General features: G+C 41.6%; 1 protein-coding gene across 1 annotated transcript in view; it reads left to right on the top strand.

The window, feature by feature from the left end:
* Positions 1 to 25836, top strand: part of CACNA2D3 (calcium voltage-gated channel auxiliary subunit alpha2delta 3) — a 787108-nt gene that overhangs the window by 505982 nt on the left and 255290 nt on the right. The window contains exon 13 of the mRNA XM_065884772.1: positions 5868 to 6001. Within this exon, the coding sequence (XP_065740844.1) occupies positions 5868 to 6001 (134 nt within the window). The remainder of the gene's footprint in view (positions 1 to 5867; positions 6002 to 25836) is intronic.

The raw sequence follows: 25836 nt of genomic DNA, 5'->3' as shown, positions 1-25836 counted from the left end.
GAGAGGGTGACATGGACCTGTATGTACTACCGGGTGTAGGGTAGATGGCTGGTGGGAAGCAGCCACGTGGCGCAGGGAGATCAACTTGGTGCTTTGTGACCGCCTGGAGGGGTGGGATAGGGAGGGTGGGAAGGAGTTGGGAGGGAGGAGATATGGGGATGTATGTATGTGTGTGGCTGATTCACTTTATGAAGCAGAGACTAACACACCATTGTAAAGCAATTATACTCTAATAAAGATGTTAAAAAAAGAAAGAAAAATGTCATATTATTCACACACAAAAAGACTTGCTCCTAAGTCAGAGGTTCTGGCTGATTCTGATAGCTTCACATTTGCAAGCCCCCTTCTCCAGGTGGCACATGCCCACTGAGGCCCCTGGGCTCCCTGTCCTAGTGGTCATTCTCTCTTTGGTCTTCTCTTTCCAACTCATCGGACATGTGCCCTTCAGCTCTAAGGGCCCAATAGACCTCTTACTCGTTCTTTGTAATGGTCCAAAGAGATGTGGAGGTAGAAAGTTGTTTATCAATGGTTCATTTTTCTATAGAAGAAAAGTGATTTTCAGTAGTGTGTGATGTTGATGGGGAGGACGAAGATGGGACAGAATATTGTGAGGGTCTTCCAAGAACACTGTTGTTCCGTAAGGGGATGCACACCAGGTCTTGAGGCAACCAGCTCTAATGAGGCAAAGCAGCAAACCATTTTAAATACATTAAAACAATTATTGCCACTGTAGAATGGCAGTATGGCCACTATGCCCCAGTGCCTGACCAGCAACATCACTGCCTACCTTATTGCCTTGGGAAGACTGGGACCTGATCACTGGCTTTCTTGTTTTCAGCCTGCCTTATGTCAGAAGGGAAAAGAGTCTTTGAAAAGACTCAAGGGTGCAGTGCCCATCACACCAAAAGTAGAACGAGGACCTTACCCAGACCTTACCGGTGAGGTAGACAGCCATGGTCTCCCACTGAGGAGCAGACTCCGGGGTCCCTCAGGTCTGGTGTCATTGCGAAGTGGAGTGTTGAATGATGTACTGATGGAGCATCTCATGCAGAGGCACCTCTTAGACAAGGGACTCTTAAGAAATCTCTAAGTAAGGGTAGGAAAATATCAGAAATACAAAGCACCAGGCTGCATGTGGTTTATCACACTGAGTAGTTGTAACTCAGAGTTCACAGGAGGCTTTGTAAGGGAATAGGTAAATAAATTGATGTTATGGAGAAAAATGAGCAGATCATTTATAATAGGTGGCTAATTTCAGCGTTAATTACTCCTTGATAATTACCAAAAGATTGCTGATTCTATTTTCTAACATGATATATGAAGTCCAAAAAGGCACATTAAAGAAGAGAATAAACATTCAAGAACTAGAATTTAAAATAAATAAAAAGAGGTGAGGGAAGGCCGGGGGGAAAGTGGCCAGTTCAAAGGATGCAGAGGGAGAAGGAGGGAAGCATCTATGGTTACAGGCAAAGAGTCCAGCCCTCAGTGACTTCCTGTTATCCATCAAAAGGTACATTTGTTAACTAAAACTTATATGAATAACATTTAAAAACAAAAAGAGGCTCTTTCAGATAAGTTTTATAGTTTAATGGGTTGGGGTTAGATGATCTGATTTGCATTAAGCTTTGCAGTGTACATTATTAATATTATCTTTGTAATTCTAGCTTTTCTTACCTTTTATACATCTGCATTTATGGTCTATATATTGAAATATAAGTTAGAACTGTGGTATGGGTTTTGAGTAGACCTTTGGTGCTAACTACTGTGCATTTGCCAGGAACCTCATAGGGCAACCACATATTTCCCCACCCCAGCCTCAAACTCTCCCAGCCACAGAGATTCAAGCAGCCCATTAGGGGTGTCCTTACAGAGGAGGACCATGCTGTCCATGCTCTGAGCAGCTGCCATGCTGTCCTTTCCCATTACAGGAAGAGGCAGTATCTTCAGTGGTTAAGAGCAAAGGTTTTGGAATCAAATGAATCTGTATTCAAATTGACCCAGGACAAATTACTAAACACTGTTGTTTCTGTTTCCTCCCTATACAACAAGCACACACACATGTTGAGCTGTTGTGTTACCCAAGTGTAGAGCGAGAGTGTGAATCACAGTAAGACTTCGGTGAATGTCCTTGCTTCAGTAATGGCTCTCACAGAGCCACGTGCTGGTTCTGGGAATATCTCTCTGGACAAGACGAGCACCAGCTTTTTGTGACATTTCCTGGAGCCAATATTCCATTGGCAAGAACAAAGTAAACAAGTAAATCAGAATTCAGCATTGATGAATCTTCAGAAGAAAGTGAAAGCAAGGTGAAGCAAGAGGAAATGAGTTCAGACAGCTAACCCCTGAATGATCCAAAGGAGCCATCCGTAGAAAACTGGGTAAATGGTGTGCCAGGCAGAGGGTACAGTAGGTGCAAGTGCCTGGGGGGGGTCAGGTGGATGAACTTGGTGGGAAGATGGAAGGGGATGAGTTCATCCAGGTAGGCGGGGGCCTAGTGAGGGAGAGTCTTAGAGGTCAGGTAAGAAATTTGGATTTTATTCTAATTAAATAGAAGCTGTTTTAGGATTTTAGGCAGGGAGATGATGGTCTGCTTTATACTTTAGATGGTCTGCTTTATACTTTCCTTTGACTGCTGTCAGGAGTCTAGATAACAAGGAGGGGGATTTGTGGGGCGGGGGGTGGTTGTTGCTATACCCTGGGGGAGAGACAGTGGAGTCCGGAGTAGGGTGGGAGCAGTGGAAATGTGGGATTGGACTTGAGACATATTTTAGAGATAGGGCCAGAAGAATATGCTGGTGGATTAGCTATGGGGTGGGGTGAGGAAATGATGGCTATCAAGGATAATTCTTAAGTGTTTGGCCCAGTTGGGCAGTGGCGTCATTTGCTGAGGTGGGAAAGACCCAATGCGGGAGGAATAGGTCTGGCCAGGGAAATCAGGAGTTGGCTTTGGACGGGTTCAGTCTGAGAACACTGTTAGTCATCCTTATGGAGGTGTCAGGTATACTATTGGCTATGGGCCTGCAGCCAGCTTTTTGTAACTTTTCATAACTTTGATTATGATAGCAAGGCCAAGTGAGGATGATCACTCAGCTCCATCCCCTTCCAAATGTGTGATTGTTTTTCCTTCCCACTCTCCCTCAATGCTGAGAATCTGTCTCTCCCATCCCCCTCCTTCTATTTATTCCCTCCCTTCTCTTGGCCCTATTTTGGAAAACCCAAATCAGGGATTTTTACTGTTGGCTTTGAGGATTAGAATGAAAACACAGACAACCAAGAAAAACTCCTCCCAAGAGAGGCTGTGTTTACTGCACATTTGGTACAGGAACCCACAATAGGAATAGTGCTATACTGTGAATTGCTCACCCAGGTATCCTCACGGTCCAGGACCATGGAGTCCTCTCCTCCTCTTATCAACATGGCAACACCTCTCTTGGTTTGTCCTCTGTGTCATGTTTGTCTCTCTAAGACCCTTCATGCAGAGCCAAAGGTTTACCTACTAGAGAAGAGCTGAAATGTCTTCTTTCTTATTCAAACACTGATTGTAGTCGTGGTTTGTGGAGGGATTATAACTATGATGCTTGCTGTCATCCAGCAATCTTCTTTAAAACTTCTTTTTCCCACTATGCCTCTAAGAGGGGCCACCTGGAAGCCTTGCATGAGCAGTGACCCAGATGGGCATCCCTAACTGTAGTGCCTGACCTCTGACGGAGTGCCAAGGTACACATGGGCCCTGCTCCAGAGCCCTGAGCTAGAGCAGGGTCTCACAGGTCTTTTGGGCTCAGTTTCTACTGGGATGGGCGAGGCTCTGGCCCTGGTCAGGAGGGTGGAGTGGACAAGAGTGACAGTGCGTGTTAATTAGCACTGTGCAGAGCTGTCACCAGGAAGCCAGAAGCCACATGGTGCCAACCTGGTTTGGGGTTGGTACAACAAATTAAAACCAGCTGGCTTTTGTTTGGAAATGCCCTGGGAGGGTCCTGGTCCTTTCTGGACAACAAAAGGGCTGGCGTTTCTTTACCCTGAGCCCTGTATTAAACACTAAGAGGTTCTATAAACACTACAGCAAGTGCTGTGATGGATCTGGTTTCAGAGGCACACATATCCTCTCTCATTTGTTGGCAAGTAGGAGGTGGCATCAACTTAGTTATAAAGGTCCTTATTTAGAGGCATGGGGAGGAAACAAGAATCTGTGTCCATCCAGTGTCCCCCTGCTTAAAATGCTTCCATGACTAGTTGCCTGTAGGATAAAGTCTAAACTCTTTCCCAAGGTCTTATATGATAGTCCCTCTGCTAATTCCTCTGATCTTATAGCACCCTACTTCTACTCACTCTCCCCGAGCTTTTTACTCCAGCCATTCTGAGTTTTTTTCAGTTCCTAGAATGGGTCTAACTCTGACCTTGGGCCTTTACTTACATTCCTTGCTTTGCCGGACATAGTCTTTAACCCCCCTTCCTCTAGCTAACTGGTCCTCATCCTTCAGGGTTCAGCTGTACTGACCCTTCTTCGGGGTAGCCAAGTGATTGCCTGTCCATGCTGTGTGTTTCTCTATAATGTTGACTGTGCTATTTTATAGTTGTCAGCTTACTCAGACCTCCCAGGAAGCAGGGGTCATGCTCATCTAGTTAACTCCTGCTCCTCCAGTGGTAGGCACCAAGAAAGCCTTCCATAAATGTTTGAATGAAGGGCTCCCTCCTGGGGATCCAGACCTGTGCTCAGTTCAGCCCTTCTCTTCTAACATCTCCTGACTCCCAGCAAAGCCAACAGGACGCCAAGCTGAAGAGGAGCATAGCAGTACCTGAACTCGAGATCAAAATGGCCTCTCCACCCACAAGATGATAGCATGTTTAGAACTTTTTATGTTACTGAGAAACCATGTCTACCCAGCATATTCAAATGGCAGGTCTGGTAACTACATGAGGGTTTGAGCTGGAGTTTCTGCCTTAAACACACAAAGAGCAAAATTCTGTAGAAGCAAAAGGCATAGATTAAGATACTCAAGGCTGGTTTCACCTTCTGTATTTGCCACTTGTTACCGGTGAGAACACGGCCAAAACACATATGCTCAGTCTGCCTCAGTCATCTTATCTGTAAAGTGGTCAAGTTATGCCCACTTCATCATGTTGTCAGGAATAAATGAGGCAAAGCTTATCAGGTGTTTAGCAAATTTTGTGCCCCTTATTAAGCACTCAAAAATTAATTATAGGGGGGAGGGATAAATTGGGAGATTGGGATTGACATATACACACAACTATATATAAAATAGCACAGGGAACTCTACTCAATACTCTGTAATGACCTATATGGGAAAAGAATCTAAAAAAGAGTGGATATATGTATATGTATAACTGATTGACTTTGCTGTACACCTGAAACTAGCACAACATTGTAAATCAACTATACACCAATAAAAATTTTTTAAAAAAGAAAAAATTATAACTATTGTAGTTATAAAAATAGGACAGCCTTTAAATTTTGTGCTTTTTAGTTTTCCCATTGGAAATAAATACACTAAAATGAAAAAAAAGGGGGGGTTTACAAAATGGCATGTAGAGAGGACTCCCATATCTACCAGAGAAGGTCTATATATATATGTATAGAAAACATCTGGGGAGAGATTCTCCAAAGGATTAACAGGGGCTTCTTCTGGGAGGTGGGTTTGTGGTTGATCTTCATTTTATTCTTTTTGCTTGACTCTGTTTTCTAACATGAACACATTGCTCATTAAGTGGGTGATGGTAGAGAGGAGACATAATGTTTAAAAAGGAAAAGGGAAGAAAGAAATTAGCTAGAGGCTAAGAAGGCATAGCGTAGGTCTGCTCCCCAGTTGTAGTTGTTCCTGTCTTTACTTAACGTTGTTCTCCCTTGGCAGGATTTTTCACCCAGATCTCCACCTTGGCTGATGTGCAGGAAAACGTCATGGAATACCTCCATGTACTCAGCCGGCCCAAAGTCATCGACCAGGAGCACGACGTGGTGTGGACTGAAGCGTACATCGACAGCACTGTGAGTCCCCAGGGCCCCAGGGGAGAGCCTGAGGGTTCCTCCTACCATGGGAGAGTTTCCCTGGGTTTATTCCAGAAGATGGTGGTTGTAGCATTCCTTCTCAGTAACGGGGTTCACTGACGTCTTCCATATTTGTATGGTTTGCGTTGATCTCTTAGCAAGCAAGGTTGGTGACAACTCCTAATATCAGAGAATGTAACAGGTTCTTCTGGAAGGTGTCTCGTCAGCACAGAAAACTCACTTTTGGTTTCTGTCTTCTCTACCTTTTTCTCCTTCTCACAAGTGTACAAATTCTGTCAGTGTGGCAATGATGACAGGTGTGTTAGATTCGGTCCTTGCCATCATCAGAGAGGCCCAGTCCTGGGGATGAATCTTGGGTCTCAACTTGGGAAGGTGGGACCACCTTCAGTTCTGACAGTGAATTGGAGCCACCGTAGAGGCCACAGCTGCCTTTTCTTCCCTTGAACAAGTGAGAAAATGCTTCAGTGGTGGTTATATAGGCACTGATTGTTGTTGCAACTCTGGCCATGGGCTCATTCTAAAGCCAAATACCAAGGAAAAAAGATTCTGGTGCCGAATTATCTTAAAAGGAGGAGTGTTGCCAATCGTCAAATAATGGCTCAATGGCCAGGTTTCTTGTGTAATTGCTGGGTGATTTTTCATAGTCATAATGAATCTGATGGGAGTGGCAGTTTTCGTTTATTGATTGTAAATGTTCTCAGAGGGCCCCCTCCCATCATTTGTGTCGGGATTAACATCACATTAATCGCTGTAACCCAGACCAGCCGTCCTCCAGAGTGATCTCAATGGCTGCCATGGGCCAGCTTTTCTCTCCACGAGCTCGCTCATTCCTGCTGCTCTTCTGGCAGCTGCAGGCAGATACAGGGCAGGAGCAGCATGTGGGAACCCATCTTGGGGGACAGCAAAGCAGCCTGCACCCCCCCACACACAGCCTTAAAGTACACAGTGGGACCATGGAAATACAAACTGGTCAGGAAGGGGTAGCCCGTCCCCAGGAGAAATCACCCTGAGTGGAGATGGGTGTTAAGCTAAAGAGCCATCTCTGGTTGCCAGGGAGACCTTGGGCTTTTATCATGTTCAGAGTCTGACCCAGTTTGGTTTAGAATCATGGAAGTGAAATAACTAAGCCACCCCATTTGTGTCGGCACCATACTAACAGTAATAACAGAGCAATGACAGTGATGGTTTCATCTCTTCCTCATATGTGTGGTTGAGTAAGGCTGGGGAAGAGGAGAGGAGGAGGGCAGCCAGCGAGGGACGGACTGATCCAGGCACCCAGTGGTTCTGTGTACAAACCCTGAACAGCCAGTTGGGTCTGTCATCTTATTTGTTTCATCAATGTAAAAAATATAAAACAGAGTCTCTATGGGACTAGCACCTGGATAAACAGACAGATCAGTAGAGTAGAAGGTCCAAAAAAAGGACCCACCTACATATGGAAATTTAATTTGTGATAAAGGTGGCATCTCAAATCAGTAGTGCTAGTATGGGCTTTGTAATAAATGCTTTTGGGAAAACTAGATAGCTATTTAGAAAAAGATAAAATTAGTATTTTCTTCACATCACACCAGAGAAAAATATCCAAGGGGATCAGAGACCTAAACTGTAAACAATGAAACCATATAAGCACTAGAACAAAATCTAGTGAATTCCTCTATAACCTGAGTCCAGAGAATGACTTTCTAACAATGACTCCAAAATCCAGATGCAATATAAATAAAAATAGGTTTGACTACTTAAAATATAAACAAAGCAAAACCCAACTTTTATAGCTAAAAGAATCAAGCACAGTCAAAAAGAAGCAAACTCAAAAAGCAAATGGTAAAATAGGAGAAAATATGCAACATATAGCACACATAAAGAACTAATAATCCTAATATATAAAGTTCAAAACTTAAGGGGGAAACTCCAAAATTCCTATAGAAAAAAATGAGCAAAAGACACGAGCAGACAGTTCACACAAAAATAATTAAAATGTCTTTTAAACATTTGAAATATGTACAACTTCACACATTGTAAGAAAAATGCAAATTAAAGTATGGCTTGAGATACCATTTCTCTCACCTATTAGAGTGGCAGAAATGAAAAGCTTAACTTTGTGGGTGAGGCTGTGGGAAAGAGACACTTGTACATGCTTGTGGAAAGACAGAATGGGGTATAGGAAGGGGAAATGTACATTTACCCTTTGACCCAGAAATTCTACTTCTAGGAATTAACCCTGAAGATAAACCTCCAAAAATCCAAAAATACATACGCACAAGTTTGTCCACTGTAGAATTGCTTGTCATTTCAAAATATTGAAAGTTACCTAAATCCCCAACCATAAGAGATCAATTGGATAAACTGTGGTACATGGATGTAATGGAGTCTTAATGTTAAAAACAAACAAACAAAAAGCCTGGAATATTTTGTGCCAGACAATAACAAAGCACTCAAAACCATGAGGTCACATCAAAAGGCCCAAGAATCAACGTGAAGGGGCTCTCACTGGTCAACTCTGGGACAATTTGAGCCTCAAAATTAAATAGAAGAGTAATGGGCTATAACTTGAATAAAACAAATCAATGTGTTCTAAATAAGTAAACAAATCTCAAACAGATGACTAAATAGATGATGAAATGCATGGGAAGGAGTGCATATGTAGTGGGCAATGGGATGCTGCCTGGTGGGTGTGGAGGGAGGGAGTCATGAGATGGAAAATCACCAGTGGGCAACCATTTTAGTAAAGATTGATTAGGGTGAAGGTCATCCATGGATGCTAAATCTAGGGGGGAATTTTGATAATGAGCAGGATACTTTCATGGTCTCAAAGTGCTTCCCTAGAGATTTTTGACTAGTTAGGAGGCAAAAAAAAAAAAAAGTATCGATCCAGTAGAAGAATCCAAAAACATCTTGAGCGGGTCTTCAAAATTAGTGTCACTAATGAGAAGCAGATGGACCTTGTGTGCCTTTGGTGAAGGACACATCATACGTTTAGAGTGTCCTGGCTAGGGTTACATAACCTGAAAATCATGGGGAGGAAGAGAATAAAGCTTTGTATCAATGTAACATCTTGCTTTAGGTAATGCTAATCATTTAAATAAATTGTTCTAGATTTGCTAACCACATACATACATATTTACACACACATATATACATTTATATATGGGTGGCAGTTACAAGAGAGGGAAAACCCATTGCTACTGCAGCTTTTCCACTAAAGAACTGACAGCAATAGTGAAGAAAATGGTCTGAAAGCAGCTCTGGGCAAATGGTGCAGAGGAATTGTCTTTGAAGTCTTATGCTTCATATTAAACATTTACATGAAATTTTCATTCTGTGCCATAATCATCTTTACTTACTTTAAAATAAAATAACGCTTTAAGTGGCTCATTATTAATTAAAATGGTAGACCAAGATGACAGAGCTCATTTATTCTACCTCTTCAAGAACCTTTTGATGCACATAAAACTAAACCCCCAGAATGTTTGTCCCTGAAATAATAGCTCAGCACTGCCTCTGTGTTGTATCTTTGCAAATAGCCCTGATAAATGAATCCCCTAGTAGAATGTTCTGAGGGTTCTTTCTCATCTTGGTGGTGCTGAGAAACCTGTTGGGTTAGGAAGGATTGGGGATTCCATATTCCTCTTTCATAGGCCTGTTAGGTGAGGAGAAGGCAGCTACTGCTCCAACAGGTGCCTCACTGGCCAGGAAGCAGCACCCCTTCAAACTCGTCATCTGGGCCTGTATCTACCAGGGCAAGGGCAAAAGCCCCCTGTTATTTATATGGAAACAAAATTGGAATCATTTGCTAAACTCTTCTGCAGAGTCTAAATTCTAAGATGAGGCTGTCAACTTTAGCACCACCCAGAAGATGAAGAAGGTATGGGAATCAGCAGTTGCAAGTTCATGACCATCCTGACACATCCAGGACAGTCCAAACCCAGGATTGCCCTAATGTGTCCCACCTTGCAATAATTAAAGAGACCAAACTCAGGAGCATTTGGCACTGGGAATGGTGACCCCATTTTAATAATATCCTGGTAGGGTTGGCAGCTATGGAATTTTTTTGATATTTGAACATATTTATAATCCACCTTAGCAACTTCTTTAGAGTCTTTCCAAGGCATTTATTTACATAGTTGCAGAAGTAACAACTTCCTTTTTATATTCATAATTTACAGATTTAAATAATGTTTAATTAATTTATACCATTATGATAAAATTACAGCTGCTGTTCATCATAACATTTCTGCTGACCAGTGATTTCTCCAGGAGCCTGGTTCTCCTTGTGACATTGTAGTCTGGATGTGCCTTTGATTCCTTTAGGACTTTTGACCCTACTGATTTACAGCATTTCTACCAAATACTATGGAATTAGGTACTAGTTGATTATCTAGTAAATTTGGACAGTCGATCCCACAAGTTTGCTTAATATGGTCCTAAAAGTCTTCTTTCTCCTTAGTTATCCTATTTGCTTGACTCATCAGTTACTGTGGTTGAAAACCCAGCAGCAACAAATATAATAATATAATTGATTTAATACTTAAGTGAATAGCTTGTAATAACCTAAGAGTATAGTACTTTCTCTCTTTATTAATTATACATTAATTCATACAGTTCTGGGTCTGGACAAGATCAAGATAAAAGTTTGAACAGAAGCTGAGTTAGGATTTTTGCACGTGAGAGTCCAGGGTTGTGTTTAATCCAGCCTGATCTCGAATCAAGACAGACAGAATTTTCCTTTCAGGGTCCATCCTCCCTGACTATTACTACCAGTCTGATTAAATATTCTGTTTCCTGCCTGGCTGTTCTATTCACTATGCTCTCCTGGTGAATCCCAAATAAATGAATTAATGTTAACAGCATTAATTATGTTTAATCTAATAAGATTTCATGTATTAATTGACAAAACAGCAAACACCAGGATCCTGAAATTCATGGGCTTCTCATCTGAATACAAGTTGTGCTGCACAGTCATTATCTCTTAGGTGCAGAGCAAAAAGTCATTAACAATGGAATTTGTTCTATTTTGTAAGCAAATGACTTAGGTTTTCCAGTTGGGTCCTAATCATCTTGGAAATGCTACCCAACTTGGTATGCAGAGTAGAGCATGCATTAGACTGTGGAAGCATCAGCATCCCTGATCAACCCCTCCAGGGGAGTTTGCACAGACCACAGTGACACGTAGAAGGGAAGCAAAGAAATCTTTTAGAAACAGCGGGAATGTGACCATTTAAAATAATGAGAATTCATTACCAAGCTCCCCTGCCCCTCCCCTCTGCTGGTAATACAATTCAGTACGAAATTTGTAGGAACTTTCAAACCAATTTAGTTGCATTTGCAAATTGGACACGTATCCATCCTCCTCACCCCCCACTAAGTCCAACTCGGAGAAAATGCTTTGCATATGATACATTGCATATTTGTTTTGGTTTCCCATCTCAGAATGGCACCTAGGCCATTTAGGAGTCGTTTGGGTGATTGCTTTGGGCTACAACATCTTACTGCCTAGAAGCAATTACTCAGGGGGTTGAAGCCATCATAAGGAAGTTGTTGGGGCTTGGAAGCTGAATTTACAGTATTTTCCCCAAGACACCACTGCATATCAAAGAAGTTCAAATCGTCAAAACAAAAAGACACTCTTAAAGAGAAACGTAAACCATGCTGCTGGGTTGTGGAACAGAGAATGCCATCTGCATTACATGGCATGGAGGAAACTGATTATGTTGGGACCTCTATTTCATAGCAGATGGGTTCATTAAATTTAATAGCCTCCAGAGCCTTTAGAAACCGTGTTAAGAACATGCGGAGCATGCTGTGCCACTTCACTTCTGGCCCTGCAGTCATTATAACTCTGGCATAGACCATAAATATTACAGTACTTTATTTCCATTGAAACAGATTACTATTATAATTATTTTTTTGCCAGGAGATGGTGATGTTAAAAATTGGTGCATTCTTGATTTCAGGTGCTATTTCTATTCATCCAAATATTTTCCTCTTCCATTTGATTCTAGATTTCAGTATTAAATAGGATTTTTTTTTTTTAGCTCAACCATTTTTTTTTCTACTTTGAGCTGGTGTTACAAAACTATGAATCAAAGGTATAAAATTATTTTCTTTAGGAAAGTTGAGATGTTCTAACACCCTGTATCGATGACTGTCACTAGTAGAAAAGTTTAGGGCTGAAAATGAAAAAACTTTTTTAGATTTCAGGTGGGGTTTTTTTTAGATTTTTAGATTTATTGTTGTTTCTGCTATTATGGTATAGTAATTTTCAACTATCTATAATGGAAGGACAGCTTCTAGAAATAGATAAGCCCTTAAAAAATAAAATCACTAAGCCTGAATAATAATTTAGCATGATAGATTGTTCAGCAGTCTTTGTTTACAAGTGACAGTACCCAACTCAAAATAGCAAAGGTCAGAAAGGGAATTTGTTGACCTGCAAGCAAGATATCTGTGTAGTTCTCTCTTGAGGCATGACTAGATTTAGGGATCAATCCCATTTATTTTGACTTGTTCCTTGATTCTTATATGCTTATTCCCAGCAGACTGTCTCTACTGAGTGGCAAAGATGGTCTCTACCATCCACTAACTTTCATTATCTTTATAGCCCTTTCCCTTCCAGCATCTATGTCAAGTCTGTGATAGGCTGTTTGAGTCACAACCCTATACTGAGAGGTGACATGGAGCTGCTAACAGATGGTCTGAATCTCACAGAGTGGGGAAGAAACCAGTCCCAAAGGGAACTGATACTGGAAGGACTGAGAAGTAACAGAGTCCTGCATACAACTTGCTTGTAGAAGCCAAAACTAATCCATGCCCAAGATCGTGTTTCCCATCGGTATGGTATTCATTATGGTACCATGCTTTTAGACGCTGGAGCCTTTTATCTAGTCAAATGTTTCCATGGACTGTTGTTGAAACAAACATATAGAAGCAGAGTACTCTTGTAGACATTGGGGGATGGAGGCATGGAACCCTGGTTGCTTGGCCACCTCCTGAATGCCTAGGGAAGCTCAGAAGCACTTTTTTGCTCCTCCCTGACCCTACAGAGCCTAAGTAGTATACCAAGTAATTGTTGAGTCAATGTCTGAGAATGGCAAAATGGGATTCTCTGCTGTGGATTATGTAATGTGCCTTTACAACAAGATACTGGGTTGGGTTCAGTTAGGAAAGATTGGGAGGTTGTATCTGTGGTTGTATTAGAAAACCAAATTGTCTGTGCTTTTTTTCCTCAAATGCCTGCTGTATTTTTCATATTTTCTGGAGACCAGTTCTCCTGTCAATCCTCATTCGTGGGTGAAACATGGTCTCCTCCAAGTCCTACTTTACATATGTCCCAGTTCAAACCCAACAGAGAACAACTCAGTGTTTGTGTATCTGTGTTCATTTCTGAGCAAAGTACATAACTTTCTAGTCCATGGTTCCTCTGAGGTCAGATGTCTACCCATTATCCAATCAGCCAGGGCTGGGGAAAGGGCATGTGATAGAAACAGGTCAGCCAAGGCTGTGAATAGCAGATTCTGTAAGAAAGAGGTGTGGGTAGGAGGAAATGACTGGAGTCTCAAGGAGTTGGCATTTCTAGATTTCTGTCTTTCCATCTAAGGCTTCTGTAAGTTGCATCCCCAGCTGGGCTCTAATACTAACTCTTGGGAGCATGTCTTCTTTCCTCTTTTATTCCTAGGCTCATGGCTTCCTTTTAGCCCAAGTTGCCCAAACAAGTGTCCCCCAGTCCTCTCCTTGCCTCCCAAATCTTTGACGCTGCCCTTCCTCCACCCACCATCCTGCTATGTGGGTGGTAGGAAGCCCTCTCCCTTGTGCCTTCTGAGAGCTAAGGGAGGTATTTTGGCCACCACAACCAAATCCGTACTGCTTTTTTCCCCCTTCATGGCCCAGATATTTAGGCAACTTAGATTCTCAGAGCTGATTCTCATGCTCTGACATGGTTTAAACTAAAATGAACACATTCCTCTTATTACCAGCATGAAGAACAATTAAAATAATCCCAGAGAATCAGCCTGTGGTTTGATACCAGCTGCCAGTTTCTCCTGCTGTGCACAGGATTTTCCCCCTGTAAAAGATTTAATTCTTTCACTCTTAAAACTTAAGGTTTGTTGTGCCAAATATAAATGTATTGTCTATGAGGCCATGCCTCAAAGATACTGTAGATAAGGGTATCTCAACGGACTTGGGCTCTTAAACTGCTGCTATTGAACAGTGGCAGACAACCACTCTTTTGCTTTCTCTTGCCATCAAAAATTATTCCTTCATGGCCTTTCAAACCTGCTTGTGAGTGATATGGCAACTGGGGGCTCCTTCAATCTTATTCTGCTGATGATACGCACTCCCGTTAGATGTCCAGACCAAGCATGAGGCTCTGTGCCAGCTCCTCAGGGGAAATTCTCTCTTGTTCTGAACAAAGAAAGGAAAAGCAAAGACAATAGTTTATTCAGGCAAAAGGAACATGTTTTCAAATCAATTTCTGTTATATTTAATCAAAATATCTGGAACATCACCATCTTTGCTGGTAGATGGAAACAACTGTGAAGCACCCTTATAATTGATTTCTCTTCTGAAGTGATCAAATTAAAGGTGACCTGAGATGAAGCAAAGCTGAGTACTCATTCCACAGTCTCTTTCTCTCCCACGGTTAAGGAGCGTACGTTGCCATGGGAAGGATCCTTCCTTTGAGAAGGACAGGATTCAAATGCCCTGCTTGTTCGTCGGTTGACCTCTTGTGGTGTTCCAATGGGAGAGATCAGTGGGCAGGACTGTCCTCACACCTTACCCACTATTAAAATACAAAGGGACTTTTAAAAAAGGTTTTGGCACTGTCAGAATTATATTTGGCTGTGGGTATATAATGAGTATTCAGGGAGTCCTTAAAAATAATCCCTTATACTTGTTTTGCATTTCCTGGCTTTCAATATACTTTCCTGTTTGTTGCCTCCAAGTGTCTTATCAACAGAGCCCCACCATCGCCGACCTCTCTCCCTCCCTCTCAAAACATCAGCCATGCTCGTAGCCTTTTTGTTGCTTGAACACCCCCAAACTTTCTCCCTCCTCTGGGCTTTTGAACAATCTTCTGAACTGGAAAGACTGCCCTCCCATTCTGCTCCTTTACGGGGAGGAGAATTATTCCCACTTGCTTTGTCTCAGCTAAAATGTCACCCCTCACATGCCTATTGACTTTCTATTTCAGATGCTTATTTCCTTCATAGAAAGTATGATCATTTATAATTATTTCAATTAAGTACTTAGATATTTTTTCCCTCTTTAAAAATCTTTTTTTTTTGGTTTGTCTCAATGATAATGTAAGGAACAGGGCAAAGTCTGTCTTGTATCCCCAAAATCTAGCACTCTGCCTGGCACACAGTACCACACACTCAGTAGTAGCTCAGGGAAGCTAAGTGGTTTGTTTTTAGTCATATCACCAATCTCTTTTTACTACTCACTGGAGTTTGTTTCTCCCATCCTGCGCTACATGTCTCCTTAAAAAGTACAATGAGATGCCAAGAATTAGGGAAGAAATAATAAAGAATATTGACTGCAAAGTAGATGGTGGTACCAAGGTAGAGTTTAAAATATTGTTCCCGAAATGCAACTGTCATATTTGTCTTTCCTTTTGAATACCTAGCTGAATGATCAAGTTTAGCTCTGAAGCAACTGGGTTTTCTGAATGCCAACTTCAACTACTCAGTGGCAGTCACTGATTTCAGATGGAAGAACAGGGAACTTCAGGGAGTGAACCAGATTTCTGCAGTGCTCCCTTTTTATGCATGTTGTTAAAAGCGATATGTTGGGGAAAGGGCTGATTGCTTGAGGCATATTGTTTATACTACATTACTTAGGTCTGATGGAAAAGTTCCTAACGGTGGTTTTCTTGCTAAAGATACGGTTTATGGATGAAGAGTGGAATGTGATTTTTTTGGTAGGGCATCATAATAATTTAGGTGGATTCCAAGGAAACTTGATATTGGGAGAGGTCAGGAAAAATATTCACGTCCATGGAAATTCTTTAGCATTAGCACTCAATTCTCCATCAAAATATAAATACTGTCTGCTTTAAATTACTGTCCTGATTCAGGCCAAGTTAATTACTCTGGCCCAGACTGGAAAGGAAAATTCCCAGAAAGTCTGATATGATAGAATGGTAGTGTGTTTTCTGAAGATGCTGAGAAATGCTTAATGAATTAGTGTTTCAATATAACTTTTGCAACAGAATACTAAGGGAATGAGGGGAAAAAAAATCATAGATTTTTGGCAGCTGTTCGCCATCATAGCACTTGACAATCTGCTTCTTATTTAGTTTTCTGTTACGTGAAAGCATGGAATTCTCAAGTTAAGAAATATTGATCACTGCATGACAATACGTATGTAAAAAATGGTATTGTGTTGAAAAAGCTCTCCTTTTAAAGTGAGATTACTGACTATTTTGTTATTAAAATGTGTGGGTCATTTTACTTTGAAAATAATGTTGCTTTGTTAAACATAAGTTATTTAAAGGTTAAAATAATCTTAATTTTAATTATTAATATTATTAAGAACAGATTTTTCAACCAAGTATAACTGAATGCAAACAAGAACAAACTTGGAAAAGAAAATTGGTGGCTGGGAATGCAGAAATGTGTTGAGGGTTGTATCTTGGCCACAATAGATAGGTTCACAGCGGCCCTCTGCTATATTGGCAGAACCATACATTTTTGAAGGTCTGTTGATTTCCCCAGACTTCATGGAATCTAGACCAAGTTTGTCAGTTCCCCATTTTTCTTGCCATGATAAGCCAACCTAGGGGCTGTATTAGGAGCACTCAGAGTGTATGGACTTTCTGGCCCTTGTTGGGGAGGGATACATTTTCCTTCTTTAGGTTCTTCTGGCTGGTCTAAGAATTAAATTGACATGAGACAGATTAACAGGAGAAAATCAAACAAAAGTTTAATAACAGGGCTACATGGGAGAAGAAAGCTGAATAACTTACCAAAATGGCCAAAATCCTCACCTTAAATATCATCTTCAGCTAAAGACAAAAGAGGATGTTGGGGGTAGTGGTTTGGGATTTCAAAGGGGAGGAAAGCAAGTGACATGGAGATGGAAAAACAAACAAATGTTAAATGTTAGCTGGGCCATGCAGAGACAATGGGACACAGAATAGACTGATCTTTTAAGAGTTTCCCTTACCACACCTAGTCCATATCTTTGCAAGCATCTCCAATGATAGCTTTCTTCTGGGAACAGGTCCTCTATCTAAATTCTTTTAGGCAGTTAGGGCGAAAGTCAGAGTTTCTTTCTGAGTCATTTGGGGCTTGAGGTTTTTCAGCTCAAAATAATCCACATGCCAAAGAGACATTTTAGCATGGCAAGTTTTGCTCCCCTACACCCTCTTATCCAGCTGTATTGCTCCTTCTCTGTAGTTGTTAGCAAATAGGATCATCTACTCTGACCATATTTGTTCTAGGGATACCTGTGGAACCAGATGTTTGGTTACCTAGTTCATTGACTAGACACCTACTAAGCTGAGGGTCGGTCCCGATACTGGGCACTAGGGTGTCACAGCTTTCATTTTTAGGAAATACGGTTTAAGTCCCTTCAGCGAACAATCCAAGCCAATTAAGTAATTTAAAATTATTAGATTATTTTTGGTAGTGATTGGCAGCTTCCAACATTTAGGGGCAAGGGCTATCCATCCTTTCACTCGCAATCTACCAGGCTATGGTGAAAACAAGTCTCAGACAAATTCTGCCAGCCATGGGAACATTTATTGGAAGCATGCGCAAAAGCCAACCAACTTCTGAAAGTTCAAGCCCCAGCTCTCTATCCTTTTAGGTGGTCTGATGGCATCTTGCATCAGAACAAATGCATTATTTGCAGGAGTCAGTTTAACATTCTATTTGGAGTCAGGTGACCAAGAAGCAGGAGTCAGCAATTGGAGGCAAGACTGTTTAACAATCAGGCCTGGGGCACTATTCCTAAAGACAGAGGCCGCTGAGCTCACAAAGCCTTTATGTGGGTTCATGAAGAGAAAGGTGGGGCCTCTGCAGTCTATGGAACCAATCCACAAAGAATGGATACCTCCAATTTACCAATGAAAATCATTTCTAATGCCCATTATGGTAATTGACAAAACCTCTGGTGTTAGTCAGAGATAAATAACTGTAGCATATGCTGCCTTTTGCTTAAATACTAGCTGGAATATGTATTCCTGATTTGGGCAATTGAGTACCTCTGAGATATAGATTGCAATGAGCATACACATTTATATCACACCATCTATGCTGAAGTATTCCACAGTAAGTTATACACCACATAACAATTGTATATTATATACAGTCAGCGTTTCTTCTTTGTGAAATGGGAATAATAACGGTGCTGATCTCATAGAGTGAAGATTAAAAATGATAAGACTGCTTAGTACCATGTCAGGCACATAGCAAGTATTCCATAAATGCTCATCATTATTATCTAGAAATTCCAAGTAACATTATTTATTGTTGCATACATAGAGTCTTATGGAATGAACTCTGCCTTAGTTTTATTTTAGACTTACCAAATTCTGACATTCTCCAAAAGAAAGGGGGAGACAGTTAGTCGTGCATTTATTGCCCTTCCCAGCAGAAGGGCGTCCCCGAGTTGCCTTTGCTCTTTGCAGCCACATGCCCACTCTTAAGTGGTGTGTCCAGCTTGTCCTGCCTGGAAGCTCCATTCCATGCTTGGGAATGAGAGAGAGAAAAAAAAAGTGGTCTACATGCCATTGCCCCTCATTGTCTCAGAAGTCTTTATGACTGTGTCATTTAGAAACAACTAGAGTAAGAAGTAATTACAGTGCCAGAATCTCATGCTGTGGCCGGCAGGTATGAATCAAGAAGCTTAGGAGGAAAAGCTGAGCTGAGAAAACTAATGGTGATCTTCAGAAGCCTCCTTCCCAGCAGTGCAGTTAGCTAGGTCTCATTTGAGCAGCACAGTAAGAATAACTGGAATGCTAGAGCCATCGGTTTAGGGCAGTTAAAATGCACCCCAGACCCTTTACTAAATGCTTTTGCATCCCTGTCAGGTGGGCCTTACCTCCATTCTCCAAACGAGGAAGCCTAGGCTTAGGGAGATTGAGGAATGTGCCCAAGGAGATGGGATAATTAGTGGAACAAATACGATTCAACCCTAGGTTGCCTGCTTGGGTGTGAGGCCTGTTCTCTCCCATGGGGCGTGGGAGGGTGTCTTACATTTATGTATGTGCTGTCATGAGGAGCTAGCCCCACTGGCTACATTACAGATGCCAAAGTCTTTAAAATGCCTAATGTGAGATTAGAAATGTCCTTCCCATTCCCACAAGCCTGAGTTACATTGCTTCTACCGAATTTTGAAAAACTCACGGAACTGCTTTGGGATATGAAGACAGGGAGCCTGACTTATCCTGAATTAGGTTCCGCATAGCATTGGCAACCCAAGATAGGAAACTTTAAATTTCGTAACATGCATCTCTCGCATGGAGAGTTCTCTGTGCTGTATTAAATGACAGAAGGAAAACTCAGCTCATCACACTTGTAAAAGAAACCGCAGCATTCCTGGGTTTAAATCTGGAGTCATAACAATTCTATCTGATGGGCTTTTAAATATCCTGGAATTTGCATTTTGAATGTGTTATACATCACAAAAGGATTTTGATGGTGTTATCACAGCAAACGCTGTAATCACATCCTGTAATTTATATAATGCCAACTGCTGTGACTATGTCAAAAATCATGATATGCTATTCCTGATCTATATAGCTTATCTCCTGAAGGAAATTGAGGGTCCTGAATCAGACTCCTTAGAGGCATTACTAATGACTTTGAATGGAAAGTCTGGCCACCTTGATGGGTAGTCAGGCAAGCCAAGCAGTGAGTTAATAAGTAGATCAAAAATTCAGACACAAAATTGAACTAGACAAGGTGTCCTGCAGGCAGGCCATAACAGGGTGTTTGAACCTCGGGATTTAGGAGACCCTACGTTGCCCAGAGCAACAGGATCTGTGGTTCACGCTGGAGGCCTTCCAGGAGGCTGTCTCATTAACCTTGGGGCTAGGAGCTTGTCTCTCTCAGACCTTGCCTCTGGTCTGAATCTTTACTCACAGACTGCTTTGGATGGGGCCAGGAGGCAAAGCAGTGACCTCATCAGGCATTTCTTTTCTGAACTCTGCTTTTTCTAACCCTCTCAAATCAACTTTAAGTTCTTTTTCTTTTTTGAGGCAAGATGACCACATTTAACCTCTTCCCTCCATGCCCAATCACTGCCAAATGTTCCCCTCCAAAGCAAAACTCCTCAGGAAAGATCTGGGACCATTAGGAAATGAAAGAGAGGCCCCAGGGCAGAGCCTGGGATGAAAGCGTGCGGAACAAAATTGTTCTGTATAAGAAAATGGGACAAACGAAAAAGCAGACGTGCTTCCTTAGAGAAGAGGGAGGACAGCAGCCTTAGCAAGAGGGTAGGGGCCTGACCTCAGAAGCGCAAAGGAATTTAAGGTCTTTTCAAGGGTAGGGATAACTCTTATTTAATTTTATGTTATTTTCTCTGCTGCAGTGTAACGTCCCATGTTTTACCAAAAGTCCATTACATTTTCTCAGGCCTCAGAGAAATTCTGAAGGGAAACTGTGGGAATTTTTCAGTTTTCTACATCTGTATACTCCCGGGAAGGGAATGAGGGGTTGTACACATAGGATGGTGAGGTAGTCCACAAATAGAACGAATCCAGCAGGAGCAGGAGCTCAGAACAAGGGTGGCTGGAATCCAGAAGCACTCTCTTTCCCTAGGACTCCAGCAGCACCAAGCAGCTTCTCTCAATATGAGATGGGTCTGGGTCAGGTGTATCTAAGTCCCACTGTTAGAGTATCTTGACTGAAATGTATGTTTCTACCAGAAGTTCAGTAGGTTACAAAATGTAGAGAAAGGGTCAGGAGATACTACTTTCAGTTTTCTATCTCGTACCATGTTATATAACGTCTGCTCCTCAGTTTCTCCACCTGAGAAATGGGGAAATTGTTCAAGATCAGGACATCTCAAAATCTGACATGCAGCCATGTGTGAATTTCAAGCAGTCTGAGATCCCTCCTACCAAAACCTGTCCACAAACATGTATGATTCCTCCATCATTTCCCCACAGTGTTAAGAACCACTGGACTAGATCTCTAAGGCTTATTAGTCTAGCTATATAGGCCTGTTTTTGTCTTGTTTTGTTGTAAATTGTTTCACGTTATCTACTTAAATGGCAAGTAAAACACATTAATCATTTGCTGTAGGGATGTGCAGAAGCCAGGAAGCCCAAATGCAGATCCTGCATTGCATGTCTTATTATACAGCGATGTCATTGATAGGAGATAGGTCCACTGAAGACAGCCCTGGTTGATACCAAAGAACAGTGGCCCAGAATATCCAGTGAACCCTGTGATTCCTTATTCTTGGCAAGTGAGGCAAACACCTATGTCACTGGGTTTGAGATACAATTCCTTTTGATTCCACTCCCAAATTATATCTCAAATCTTCTCCCTTCTCGCCATTTGTAATGTGCCATCCACCCTCTACCCTGACTAGACCATGCCTGTGGACTCCTAATTGGTCTCCTGGTTTCACTCTTATACCTCTGGGTTTCTCCCTGTCTTTCTTTCAGTTCCTTGGAGGTGAGCACCCAGCCAACATCTGCCATTGGGGCTATCACTTGTTTCCTGGCTGACTCTTATTTAATCTTTGGGTCTTAAATTACAAACCCCTTCCATGACTTCCCAAATAGAAAGGGACCACCTACTACTCTCTCATAGAATCGGTTCTTGTGCTAGGTAGCACTTAGCCAGCTTATTGTTGCATATTGCTTGGGCTAATTTTAAGATTATGTCTCTCTGGCTTACTCTAACTTATACACGGTCGTGACTTTTTTTTTTTTTTTTTTTTTTTGCCATTGTATTCACCATATCCAACACAGTACCACACAAATAGTAGGATGGGTAAATTAATGGTATATAGGAAAGGAAACTTATTCCTCTGCCCTCTTAAGTTTAATGATATAGGCCCTGCAAATTAAACTGACAAAAAATGAACTAACAGGAAAAAATGTTTATTATGTGTGCATATGGAGGTCTTCATAGAAAAGGAAGTAAAGAATCAAAGAGGCAGTTAGATCTGGGTATGGGAGAATGGGATGGGATTTCTATATACCATTTTAACAAAGAGAGATAAATTTGTGGAGAAGTGACAAGACAAAGGAAAATGTGTTTGGGCTTCTAGGGGTGGTAAAGTATGGGAAGGTAAATATACAGGGGAAAACTAATGGAATGGAAGGGTTACTTTAGTAAGGTTTACTTTGCAGACTCAATCTCATGAAGTCTCTGAGGTGATAAGAGCATTTACCATGATTAAGAGTTGTTTTCCTATTCCTGGTATGGGAGAGGGAATGGGGGGACACGTTCACAAAAGGAAATTTATACCCTGCCTTTAGACAGAAAGAGGGAGGGTACAGAGCTTTTCCTGCATCTCATCTGCTGTTTCTTAATTGCCTTCAGCTCAAGATAGTCCATATGCCAAAGTGTCGTATTCCAGGGTGGTATACTCTGATCCCCTTGATAAAATAGGTAAAAGAGTCTCCACTTGGAGGAACGTGATTTGATTCTTGTCGTAGTTGAATCTATTTGCCTAACACTTATTCATTCTTAGTCTCTTTTTAAGTAGTGCCTCCTCTGGGGACTCATTCCTGCTCTGAGCTCATGGCCCAGTTATACTGTATGGTTATCTTTAGTTTATTCCTATGTCTCCCCAATTTGTAGCATCCCAGCACAGAGTAATAATTAAATCTCTTATGTCTACCGCTCTTCCCTGGCCTAAGGGCTGATGCTTAATAGATATTTAGTAGGTAAATAAAAAGCAAAGAACTACATTATTTGTTCTGATAGGTTTAAAAGTAAAAAAATTATAATGATTTTATCACTTAATTATAACCCAGTGGATAAACAGTTTGCAATTTCACATCCATCTGATCTATGCATGGTTAAAAAAAAGCACAACTGATTGATTTTACATATGGGATATTGAAACTAGGGACAATGTGGTGATACCTCAATGAGCCTGTATATTCTTTATCTTTGCATGTGGCCTGCATACCCGATACTCATGAATGTTCATTGTGTGATTGAGTTCATAAATATATGACTTAAACTTGCTTTTCTGATATAGATTTTCAAATTTTCTAATATGGAGCTGTAGAAGCCATTGTTATTTGAAAGGACTCTATGGGTTTTATTCCTTGCCTGCTTATTCAGGAAGGTCCCATCTCCACTCAAGTACTCAGTGTCTAAGTATGGGGGAACATCTGCTGGGGGGCCCAGATACGTCACTGCCCTCAAGACTCCTGATGTCTCTGTAGTGACTGCCTTACTCTTAGTATCCATTGGGGAGTCAGGTGTGTCTCAAAAAAAAATTCCCCAAATGAGAAGGAATGGGAAACCTGGGGTTACTGAGGAACTGACCTTTGTCCTTCTCAACAATGTGCTGTCAGTAACCACTCCGAAGAATTTCTGAGGCTCTTGACAACTGAATGGAAATTGGGAAAAAAATCACTGAATTTTGAGTTTGAAGACTGAGGGTTACGTTTTTGCTCTGCTCTTCATTGGCCACGTGCCCTTATGTAAATCACTTCCCCTTTCTGAGCCTCAGTTTCCTATAACCATGTATGGTGACTGATATTAACCAGATTTATTGTGGTGATCATTTCACAATGTATACAAATATCAAATCATTATATTGTACACCTGGAACTAATATAATGTTATGTGTCAGTTATTCCTCAATAAAAACAACAACAAAGCACAGATTGCTGGGACCTATCACCAGAATTTCTGATTCAGTAGATGTGAGGTGGGGCTCAGAATTTACATTTCTAACACATCTAATATTTCTCACAGGTGATGCTGGTAGTGCTGGTCTGGGGACCACATTTTGAAAACCACTGTTAGATTAAAAAGACCTATGAAGTGCCATGAAAAATGACCCATGCTGATATACTGTGATGTTTTAGTATACCAGGGATAACAGAGGAAATCCTAAAAGTAGGGGTGGTGGGAAGTGAATTCAAAATGTTGGGAATCAAAATAGCATGAGACTTCTCAACTCCAAAATCAGAATCAGGCATTCTTTCTCAGGAAGCTACTGGAGGATGTTCTTCATCCAAACAAGGACGTAAACCGAGGAAGAGGAAGACCCTGGGTCCTTCCCTGTCCATTTTGCAGAGATTCTAGCCCTTCGGCCTGGCATGCCTTGGTGACTCCCGGCCAGTGTCTTTCAATGGGAAAAGTGTGAGGACCTTGCCTGGGTGCAGGGAGGCCTGGAGGTAAGAAGCATGAGTGCTCAGCATGGGCCAGGCACACAGTAGGCACTGGAGGGTAAAAGTCCTCCTGCGTCACTCCCAGAATGAAGCTAGCCTCCACGAGGTCTGGGGAGAAGACACCAGAATCTGCTTCACTGGAAAGCCTCTAGGTTACCAGCCTGGGTCAGGGGCATCCTGCTGCCCCACCCCCATCGCACCATGTGAGATACTTGTTTTAAAAAAAAACAACATTTGTCCTTTCTTCAGTAGAATATAATATTTTAAAATAAAACCAGTGACTTATTTGATGGGTAAGGGACTTGCCTTGTGCCTGAACCCCCTTGGGTTGCTCTCTACGTAAGCATTGAGTGGTGTGATGGAATTCCTTTATGGTAACCAAATGGAGATTTCTGACACTGTAAAGTTATCATCATACGCTTGATTCTGAGTAAAGTTTGTGAGTATACCTAAGGCCTGAGTTCTCCTGGGTCTGGGTGCACTGCCGTATTCAGGAAATAGGCTGGGAAAATCCATGTGGCTATGGCCAAAATCAAACTGTTTTGCCAAGCATGCTTTCTCCCCTCTTAATTGAGAAACTTATGGTTATTTGGATGAAAATTTAATCTGTGCCTCTGATTCATTTACTCATTGCTCATTAACTTGCTACTTAGTTCTAGCTACATGAGCTGTTAGAGCTTTCTCTAAAGCTCCTCTAAAACAAAAGTGGGTTATGGCCACCTTCAGTGAGGCCAGTTTGAGTCAGGACTAAAGTGAGCCCTAGCTGGGGCTTGAGGGTTCCATTAGGCTGAGAAAGTGAAGGTACAAAGACTGTGTCAGGCACCATGGCCTGTTGCTCTGCTTTTTGAGATGCACCCCCCTTTGTTCTCCCAAAGAATTGCAAAATGGAGTTTTTGGAGAAAGAATCAAACTTTGTATGCATTTGGCCCTCATCTTTGAACTCTGCATCCATGGATTCAACCAACCTCGAATTGAAAATATTGGAAAAAAATTTTTTCCAGAAAGTTTCAAAAAGCAAAACTTGAATTTACTGTGCCAGCACCTCTTTATATAGCATTTACATTTGTATGAAGTATTATCAGCAATCTAAAGATGTTTCACAGTGTAGGGAAGGATGTATGTAGGTTATACACAAATACTATGCCATTTTACATAAGGGACTTGAGCATCCTCAGAGTTTGTTATTGGGGGTCCAGGGGTTGGAACCAATTCCCCGCAGATACTGAGGGATGACTGTAATGAGGAATGTCTTCTTTTTCTTTCCTAATAAACTGCATATATCACTTGTGGAGGTGGCAGGGGTGTGCCATGCTGGTTGAAGACACAGTGGTGGAGTGAGGGGCTGCTTCAAATCCTCTGCCACTTAGCAGATGTGTCATCTGGGACTGCTTACTTAACCCTTTTGTGCCTCCAGTTTTATCATATATAACAGAAGGATAATGATAGACTCTACCCCATTGCGATGTTGTAGGGATAACTGATATAGTGTCCT

This window comes from Phocoena phocoena, chromosome 10 (assembly GCF_963924675.1).
Source record: "Phocoena phocoena chromosome 10, mPhoPho1.1, whole genome shotgun sequence".
NCBI lineage: Eukaryota > Metazoa > Chordata > Mammalia > Artiodactyla > Phocoenidae > Phocoena > Phocoena phocoena.
Note: the sequence above shows the minus strand (reverse complement) of the source record. Positions and strands in the feature narration are given on the sequence as shown.